This window comes from Meriones unguiculatus, chromosome 2, assembly GCF_030254825.1.
Source record: "Meriones unguiculatus strain TT.TT164.6M chromosome 2, Bangor_MerUng_6.1, whole genome shotgun sequence".
NCBI classification, from domain to species: Eukaryota; Metazoa; Chordata; class Mammalia; order Rodentia; family Muridae; genus Meriones; species Meriones unguiculatus.
Window position 1 is genome coordinate 186,169,996 of NC_083350.1, and position 10,297 is coordinate 186,180,292.

At 42.7% G+C, this 10,297-nt stretch overlaps 1 protein-coding gene across 3 annotated transcripts in view; it reads left to right on the top strand.

The window, feature by feature from the left end:
* Map9 (microtubule associated protein 9) overlaps window positions 1-7,928 on the top strand; it is a 33,051-nt gene extending 25,123 nt beyond the window's left edge. For all 3 annotated transcript variants that reach the window (XM_021655679.2, XM_021655680.2, XM_021655681.2), the window contains exon 14: window positions 3,758-7,928. In XM_021655679.2, the coding sequence (XP_021511354.1) occupies window positions 3,758-3,880 (123 nt within the window). In that variant the 3' untranslated portion in view covers window positions 3,881-7,928. The remainder of the gene's footprint in view (window positions 1-3,757) is intronic.
* Window positions 7,929-10,297: the final 2,369 nt, after the last annotated feature.

Here is a 10,297-nt window from a genome sequence, read left to right on the forward strand (position 1 = left end):
CTCATATCTGCAATCTATGCTATCGCTGCTATCAGTCTCACAGTTTGAGTTTCCATTTTATGTCCACATTTTCTTGAAAGTGGAGTAGCATTCCCAGTAGTGGCCATAGTTCTGCGCTACCATTTAGATTGCAGTGTGTTGACACATCCTCATTCTCATCAGTTCTTGGGGAAAATTCTCAAGGCCTTAAGAACAATTAGCATGTTGTACTGCACGGTAAATTCACTGTGCTGTGAGTGCAGAACGTGAGTACACAGCACACGATTGATGTTGCTCTCTCCTTCATTCCTTTAAACTTTCTGCTGGCAGAAGAAACTGTGGTAAAGGGAGGAGAGAGAAGGAAGGAGCCCAGACTCCCACAACTGATAGAAAACATCTCCAAATTCTTTTAGTGATTTTAACATTGTTGAGTCCTGTTACGTGGTAATGAGGGTGAAAACTGCCTGCTTCTGCTCCTGGCTGTTCAGCATCCTACTTGTAAGGTCAAACTTGTTTCAGGTTTTCTCCTGGAAGACAGGTTGGAGAAAAGGAAGCATAGTTGCATCAAGTGAACTGATAACAGCTTTTCCTCTGGGAGGTCCTGAAAGGCCCCTCTGCTTCAGCAGGAGTATCAAGTATGCAGTCATTCTCATGGAGCAAGGCTGGGTACATTAAGTCCTCTCCTCACTGTTCTTGCCTTATGACTGTTGGCTGCAAATGGAACTCTGCCATTGCCACATTGTTTTCATGATATTCTCAGTCTTCATAGCACTGAAGAAAGATGCAGACAGCCAACATCCACTCTGCTATCTTCCCCAAGCCATCAGCCTGCAGGGACAGGGTTGTCCAAAGGCCTCTACTTCTCTGAGTAATACAAGGAAACCACGTAGAGGAGGGACTTCCAAACTTTTGGTCTTAGCAGAGAATAAGAAACAGAGACAATCTAGATTTGAGGATGGGAGAGCAAATGCCATTCAGATGCCAAGTAAAATGTGTGTAGATGAATGGGTAGATTCTGTAGAAAGCTTTTTCCTTACAAAGGTATAAATGAGAAGGGCCTCACCTTCACCTGCTGTAACAACGTAGAAACATCAGAGAGCACTTCAGTAATACTAGGTAATGCCTCTAAGCCTTTATTAGTCAATAAAATGGAAACATACCATGTTCCATTCTGTGAAGCTGCATTCTTTCTGTCTCTCAGAATTACCTGCCTCATGCGTCCTGGAACTTAATCATGAATCAAAATGAAATAATGAAGTCTCTTCTCAGCAGCTCCTGCTGGCTGTAGTTCCTCATATTCTGCCTTTCTTTACTTTTCAAAAGCTCTAGAAAGCTTGGAGATACTTCTGGGATTCCTCACACTCTTTCCAGACTCCTCCACTCTTACCTAGTTCCTGTCTCCAGCATAACCAGAGCCGGCATAGAAAACTTCTGGGTTCTTCCCAGCCACCTAGAACTGACACACTTGAGTCACTGAGTCACTGTTCCTGTGATGATGCATGTGTACACGCGCGCGCGCGCACTCCCACAGTGTGCTCCTCCTTCTGGGTCCTCCCAACACCCTCCTTCCTTGCGTATGTCCTGAGTTGCCCTCTTTCTGGATATTGCCGTGGTTTACTGTTACTGATGTCCTCATCTGGGCTGATACTCGCTCTCCCCCAAGCCTTAGTCACAGTGGCTTCCTTTTGTTTCATGCGGAGTCTCAGCCTTTTCCCAGATCCTCCTGAGCCAGGACAGTTGAAACCTCTCTATTTGAATCCGCTTCTCCCAGTAAGTCCACATTTTCTCCTTCCCATGTGTCTGTTCAGACTGATGGCCCTTCAAGCTGTTTTTCTGTGGAAGTACATGACTCTTTCATTCTTTGTTTCATAGAAACTCACAGTCTTGGATTCTATGTTATAAATTTACTTGTTTTTCCTTTGGAAAGTTTTCTGAGGGACAGAAACTGTATATGTCTGTGTGTTTGGACTGAGGAGCACTCTGTGTTTGACCCCACGGAGAAGGTGAGGGCTTGACATTTGAATGAAAAAACAAACACCATGGTGTGGAGGTGGCAGAAGAGGCTCCGTAGGCACCTCAGGATCTGTCACATGTAAGGACGTGATAGGCGAAGAGCAGCACGAATTAGTGGTACCAGGAGAATTGCTGTTGGCTAATTCCTTTGATATTTAGACTTCAAAGCTTTGCTGCCCACCAGGGGGGAAAAATGCTAAAAGGACAAAAGCAATAAATAGAAAATTCTAAGCATTTGCCAAAACCAAAAGAAAATGTACCTCAGTGTCTATCCAGCCTCTCAGGTGTGACATGCTTTCTAAACCTTTAAGTGTTTAGAGTCATCAAGCGATGCTGTCAAATTGAAAAGCATTAAGGTCTCATCATCAAAAACTCAATGGACGCTGGTAGACAGATCAAGTCCTACAGCTGCTCGAGTGAAAGAATGGGTGTGCTCAGTGAACTCAACACGTGTAAATGAGAAAGAATGGGTGTGCTCAGTGAGCTCAACACGTGTAAACTAGAAAGAATGGGTGTGCTCAGTGAAGCTCAACACATGTAAACACTGGGAGGGTGGGGGAGAAGATGTGATGAGTGCTGACCCAGAGAGAGCTGACCCAGAGGGAGCTGACCCAGAGAGAGCTGACCCAGGGAGAGCTGACCCAAAGCCTTGAGTGGTGGGGTCATGCTCAGTGGGTACTCACATGCTGTTAATACTCCACAGCCTTTGGGGGATGAAGTATTTCTTCATTCATTGTATAAAAGTTAACACTAAAAGTAACATAAACAAAATCACTCAAGGACAATATATTATTTGAAAATACGCAAGCTACTGAAAATTAAAAATGCTGTTGATAAATCAAATAGTTAAACAAAAGAATCACAGGAAGGGCAACACATTGTTGTAAAATGTCCTCAAGCTCAAGAAGAAATAAAACAGTAGGTTTTCAAGAATCTGGGATGTCCTGTGCTAGAGTCAGACATGGCTCTAGCAGTTCTTCTTGTGGAAATGTGTTCTCCAAAGGTCCCCACTAATCTTTATAATCATGATATTTGTTATAAAACTGCAGTCACCCACAGATTTTCTATTTTGGCTTTTGAGGCAGTCATGCTGTGTAGACAAAGCTGGCCTCCAACTTAACGATACTCCTCTCTCAACCCCCCAAGCTGGGATTGTGCATGTACTCCCATGCCAAGAATGTCACCTATTACCACTATTCTCATCCTTCTTTTTAATCCTACTCTTCTCCATTCCCTATCATCATCATCATCATCATCATCATCCATCATCAATCTGCTTGAAAGAAGGTCTCATCTGTAGTCCAGGCTGTCTGGAACTCACTGTGTAGCCCAAGCTGGCCTCAAATTCATGACAATACTGCCTGAGCTTCCTGGGCATTAGGGTAGTAGATGTAAGCTTCTATGGAAAGTTGGACATTTAACATGTAACCTTCAACATTTAAAGAAGTGAGATGATGCCAGCCATGGTGGTCACTTCTTCAGTCCCAGCGGTTGGCAGGTCCTCCTTCACTACATGCTGATTATAGCACTAGACCAGGCATTATGAGTCTGTCTCAAAATGTGACATTGATACCTATTAATAGTAAGTTTATGCATATCTTACAAGTCAGCAATATTCCTTAGCTACTTTTTCTTTATAACTGAACAAGAAAGTGTATGCAAAAATCTTATAATGAACTATTTTCTTCCAACAGTCCTATTTAATAACAAGTTCACATAGTGTATATAAATTTAGAGTTTTCTGTTTTGTGTTTTCCCCCTTTAGGAAAGGAAAGAAAGGCAGGAAAGAACTGAACGGAAGCAGAAGAAGCGCCACTCTGCCCTTGACAGTGGGACACACCCTGCGTGGAGCCCTCCGAGCAGAACTGTGTCCTCAAAAGTGTTTTGACAATTCTGCTTCTTGATTTATTACTTCACCAACTTTAACCATGGATTTCAAACCACTCATCTCATTATCTGTGGTTAGAAGACTATTTTAACTACCTGCAGGAGCTTCTACAAAGCATGAAAGAGATACTTTGCAGTTTAATCCATGGAAACATTTATGAAGAGTAAAGAAACTGCCTCAGACCAGAAGCTTATCAGATTGCTGGGACAATCCAGATGCATGAAGCTTTATCATGCCCTGATCATTCCTGATTGTGGGGTGATCTGTGGTCAGTGTCACTGAGTTCTGCATCTTTTTAAAGCACATTTATTCCCCCTAGTGAAAGGTGCCATCTAGATGCTGCAACCACTAGATGCTGGATCACTCAGTCTGTGAAAGCTTGTGCAAATTCTAGAGTGGTGTGTGGGAATTAAAGGTCCCTAGGGGTATGGACGTATCATCTCCTCTAACTCTGGCCTTCAGCTCAGAGCAGCAGCTTCGCTGTGCATGTTAGAGTCTCGGTTGAGGCTGCAGAACTCAGCTCAATCACTTTATTTAACATCTTTGCCTTATGGTTTAATCTCTCCGTATTGCCTGGGAGGCTTACCTGACAATCACAGCCACTCCTATAATGGGCTCACTTCCGAAATGCTCTTTCTAAATCCCATCTTACTCTGTTTTTATTTGATTGACACCAAAAGGCATCAATCTGATGGCAGCAGTTTCCTATATGATAGTTGTGAAAGTGTCATAGGAGTTCAGGGTCATTATCAGCACTCTTTCTAGTTTAAAGGTAGAAAAGTAATGAAGGCACCTGCCGCCTCCTTAACGTAATTAGGGAGGTTAGACTTGCGTTTAGAAGCAGCTGAATAAGAAAGTAAATTTGTAAAAATACTCAAGAACTTTTTTTTTTTTTTTTGACCTCTGCTTCTCCCTGTATCAACTGGCCCCATACTTGACTGGTCTCTTAAAACAGAGCAGTCATTGAAATGCTGCTGTAGGTACTAGTGCAATGCACAGACAATCGTTGGGAAGCATAGTTGCTACTGTTCCCTAAGCTCTTAGTTCATCTCTGCTGGTTCTTTACAGATGGGATTTGTCAACTTCGTAGCAACCATTCAGGGTAGGTGTTATTAGCTTTATCACGCAGAACGAATGTGGAGGCATAGAAAGTCCAAACGAACTTGCCATACAGCTAACATGTGAATGGGGACCAGAAGCCAGAGTATCCCTTGTGGCTCTGACTCGCTAGTGCTTGTCACTCCCAAGGGTGTGAAGCACCATTGGTAAGACACCCACCTTCTGGTGCCTCCAGATGGTAGACCTCCTTACACATATAAAATGAAGTGAGGATTCATGCAATTTAAGCTATTCATCTGATGGGTGTCAGCAAAGGCAGTAGTTTGTGTAAGACCCGCTATGCATTGACCTTACTGATGTGAGCTGCTTTGTAGCATCACTGAGCAGATGGAACCACATAGGAGACATCCACAGATGGACCTATGGCTGGAAATGGTCATTGAAAGATTATCAGCAGTGTGCTATCTGAATGGGGTTCAGGACTCACATTTGTGTGTTTTCCCACAATACCAGCTAACCAAGTCTGCTAGAATACAGTGATATGGGCTTCTTGTATTGAAGTAAATAGGTAGAGAGAAGAAAAAAAGTGTTTGCACATTGTAAGAAATGAAAAGAAAGATCAGACAAAGGTGTACCTCTTCTTGGGATCAGACAGCAGAGGTGTGCATGTTGTAGAGTTAATGCTTAATGCGCACCTCTGCGCCCTGGTCACAACCGCAGTGCTGTGTTCATTACTGCTCACAGTTCCTAAATCACGAGAAAAGGATGATACGAGTTAGCTAACGTGAAGTCTTTGGTCTGCAGTGCTGTGTTCATTACTGCTGACAGTTCCTAAATCACCAGAAAAGGACAATACGAGTTAGCTAACGTGTGAAGTCTTTGGGACATAAGGACTCCACAAATCTTCATTGTCATAGTCCCCGCATCATGGATGAGGACAGTGTGGGATGAGCAGAACAGCATTTGTTTGGCATACGTCTTCAGCACACAGAAGAACTCAGTCTTCTGGTCCATCTTTGATCTAGCAGTCAGCAAGCGCTGCCTGGAACAGGACCCTCTGTGAAGACACCTGAGTACTGAGTCCTTAAGATTGCTTCTGAAGAGAAGGAAGCAGAGATGTGTCCAGTGACCCAAGGTGCCATGCCCTCAGATGTGACTTAGGATGAGTATATCTACAGAATAATACTACAGCAACCTGATTCAACCTACTCGGAAGTTATCTAAATAAGATTACCCCTTTTCCTGTAGTGAAAATAAAGCAAAGCTTTGCACAGTGGGCAAGCATCCAGCTCTGTCATGTGGCAGTCTGAGTTCCAGACAGAAGACTCAACCTGGTAAGAGCATCCTGATGCATTTGCCTATCTAAAGAACCAGACTTCCCTGTACTTCCTTCAAAAGGACCAAATATTAATACAGATTAATTTATAATAATAAAAATGAAACTCTAACATGAAAGTAAGTTTCATAATAACAGAAAAACAATATTGCACATGTCAGAAGGAGCGAGACAGTACTTTAGATGTGGCAGAGTTAAAGCTCCCTTAAGGAAACAGATGAAGAACAGCTTGGAGTAATAGTGTTCCAGTTGCCTGTGTCACATGACCAGGTGCTGCTTCGCTAGTTGTTCGAGACTGTAGAGCTGCCTGATGTTTCCACTGTTGCCAAAAGCATTGTAGGAGCTTGATAGCCACGGGTGGGTGCTCTGTGGGGTGACGCAGCTGCTGCTCAGTCTGGACCAGACTCTGTTGAACAGTCTGATGCCCCGCACCTTGGCATTTGCCATCCACAGGTGCCTAGTGTTATCATTCGGGCTGAGAGTAGGCCCTTTGCCCATCTTCCCACAGTTGTGTCTGCTAACATGCTTACCCCAGCATTGCCTAGCTGTGGGTATTGCTCCTGGAGCTGGTTGTTGTTCTGTCCTGTTTCCCTTTCCTCCCCAGCCTTCCAGCAGAACAGCTGCTCACACTGCTGTTTAAAGTATGAGAAAATAGTGGCCCTGCTGAAGTCCTAAGGCATGGCCTAAGATCATAGAGAAAGGAGGTTTCACAGAGTGGGGGAGGGCATGCTAGTCAAAGTCATTCTCAAAAGTAAGATAGTGCAGGAAGCAAAGTTGCCTAATTTAATCCTGATTATTCTTAGTTCAATTGTACTATGCTGAACAGCATTTAAAAACCCACGTGTTCATTCTACACGAAGCAGATGTCCCTGATTTTCCTCACTCCTAGGTACACTGACTGATAGAATAATGAAGTGCCGTGTGGGTACTGACCGGGAGGCTTTCCCAAGCCCTTTTACTTTTCAATGTCGTGCGATACTGCTCTTAAGGAATGCTGTGCTACAAATAGTGGTAATTGTAAGAGGTTAACCGGAGTATGTGAAGTTCTTGGTGCTGAGTTTAGAGTGTCTTTTGGTATTATTGGGGGAGATATATTTAATGCCTGCTTGTTAGCAATACATTTTTTATTTCATACTTAATTTATTAAGGTTAGCCATTTGTGGTTTGTTTTATTGAGTGTTATAATTTATTGACTGTACACCAAGTGTTAATAAATGTGATGTGTGTTTATTTCTGAGCTAAAGATAAACTATGTCATACTGATATATCTTTCATTGGAAATGAATGGTGGACAAGAAGTGATTTTTGAGGTAAGGTTTGGACGCAAAACTGACTTTACTGTACAGATTGCCAGTATGACGTAAGCACTAAGTGACTGGAAGATGGAGATCACAGAGGTCAACATGTTTCCATCTCCTGTGATGACCCAGTTAACCCAGTATTTCCACTCACCGTCTGTTCTCTCTGGTGAGCACGCTGCTGTCGCTGGTGGCAGGTGAATAAGGAGGTGAATGAAGGAGCTCCTGCTGGCTGTGCTCCTCCAGCTCTCTCACCACTCCCTCTGTCTTCTGTTAGCTAAGTGTATATACATATATGTATGTGTTTATATCATGTATCTGATCATTGAAATAAAAAGCCACAATTAGTAACTTATCAGGCTCGTATTTCCACATGAATATACCTTTACTCATTTTTATGCTGTACCTACAATTTTTTTCTGGTTAATCTGTTCCCTTAAAGTGTCATAACTGTGTAGCCCATATCTTTGTAGGAAATATCTATAATATTGATGGCGAACATCACTTAATCCATATAGTTAAGTAAAAAGTTCTAAGACTGAATTAGAATTTCAGGAACCCCCTTAGCCTATGTAACAGAGGTATTATGGAAAGGACCTCCCTCCCTGCAGTCCTTGTGGGAAGCCAGAAGTCATCGCAGGTCACCTGGACCATCAGTAAGGTCATCAGGGCTGCAAATAGAAAGACTCATACTTCTCTTTACACACTGTGTCACTTCTCCCTATAAATTATGTCACCAAGGTTTTCCTATCAAGACACATATGTGTGTGTGTGTGTGTGTGTGTGCGCACGCATGCACGAGAGAGAGAGAGTATGTGGGTAAGAATGGAACCCAGGGCTTTTTCAAGCTTGGCAAATGCTCTATAGCTGAGCCACATTTCCTGTCCTCCATTTACTTCACTTGAAACTTATCTGTATGTTTCCACCATCTAGTTTCCTGAAAAACCAAGTTCACTTTAGTTTCACCTTTCCACTCTACACACAGAATGACTAGTGTGCAGACAGCTGCATTATTCAAGACCATAAGCCTGAGGAGACGGACACGGAGGGGATAAGTGGGAGGGAGCTTGGCAGCAGCCAGTAGTGACCTAGGTAAAGCTTCAGATTTAAATACCACTAGCCATAGCCATAGCTCCTAAATTAATACAGCTTTCAGTACTGACCCTAGAAGGTCCAAAAGAAGCAGATCTGTAAGTTCTGGTTCCATTTTACTGCCAGAAATTCTCAAGTAATGTGCCAGAGGTGAGCCAGTGTGCTCTGAACGACGTTCTACAGGCTTGTGTCTGTCAGGGCAGCCAGGGAAACATTGCCAGAGTCCCTGTGGAGGCAGTCGGTCACCCCTGGCCATGCACTGTCTCAAATGAGCTTATGGGAGAGTGCCATCTTGGACACTTGGGCTTATATGTCAATCTGTAGCTAAAACTGCTACACAGTGAGGAACACAACAGCAAGTCCTCTGCCACAGCCTTAGAGCCTTTGGTGTCACGTGACCATGTTACATTGCAGGTCAGCTCTGGTAGATGTCATTTTGCACGTCTGTCAACTCTACAGGAAGGGAGCTGAATTCCAAATCACCCAAGAGTCTGAGCTACAGGGCATTGCCCAGATAGAACCATGGAGGTAGCTGCTACCTGGAAAATAGATGGAGTCTCCCCACGGGGCCATATACTGTCAGACAAAACTGTACCCCAGCTGCTGGAAAGAGTGAAGGGGTCCTTTCAAACCACAAAGGTGCCAGCCTGCAAACAGAACATCCTGGTTCTTTTGGTAAACATTGACAGAGTATTCAATTGACTTACGTCCACTTATCTCCTCACAAGAAATGTTAACATTTCAGTTGTTAAAAGAAAAGGTTCCTTGATTTAAAAAAAAATATAACTCCAATTTGGATTTGATGATGCAAAATAATGTTTTCAAAAATCTCCTTGGACTACATCAAAATAAAATACTTCTGTCCAGCAAAGAACTCACTAGAAGGAAGACCCTACCTCCAAAATGCCAAGAAATAGTCAACTGGTGTTCGGCCGCAAACATCAGTGGGGTCTTCTACTTCAGTAAGGTGACTGCAGCTGTGATGCTCAGTGCCTTCGAGAAGTTAGAGGACAGACTTTGAAGGGTTTCCCGCAAAGGAATGATAAGCACTTAAAGAGATATGTCTTATTACCCTCATTTTTATGTCCTTAGTTTATATTAAAGGTATCTTAGTGTATGAAATATACAAGACTGTGAAGAATAAAGCTAAAAATAGTATCTTAGCAAGGTATGGTGGTGCACACCTTCAATTTCAGCACTTGGGAGGCGAAAATAGGTAGATCTCTGTGAGTTCAAGGCCAGCCTGGTCTACAAAGTGAATTCCAGGACAGCCAGGGCTGTTACACAGAGAAACCTTGTTGTGAACAAACAACAGAATAGTGTCCTAAAACAGTGCAAAGATTTTAAGTATGAAAAAGTAAAATTTCTTTTATAATCTTTTCTATTATTTTCTGTATTCATGTTTTCCATTAGAGACAGATTGGACTACATGATATTAAAACACTTTTATCACTTATGCAAACACAAGCTGTCTTACATACAAGGATGAATAATCAGGATGGTTTATAATATTAAATATGTTGGTCAGAATTCTATGCAGATACCTCAGGTAATCAAGTCAGATAGGAAAATGCTAAATCTAAATAACTGATACAGGGCTTTTATTACACTTTCAAATCACTATTTATTTAG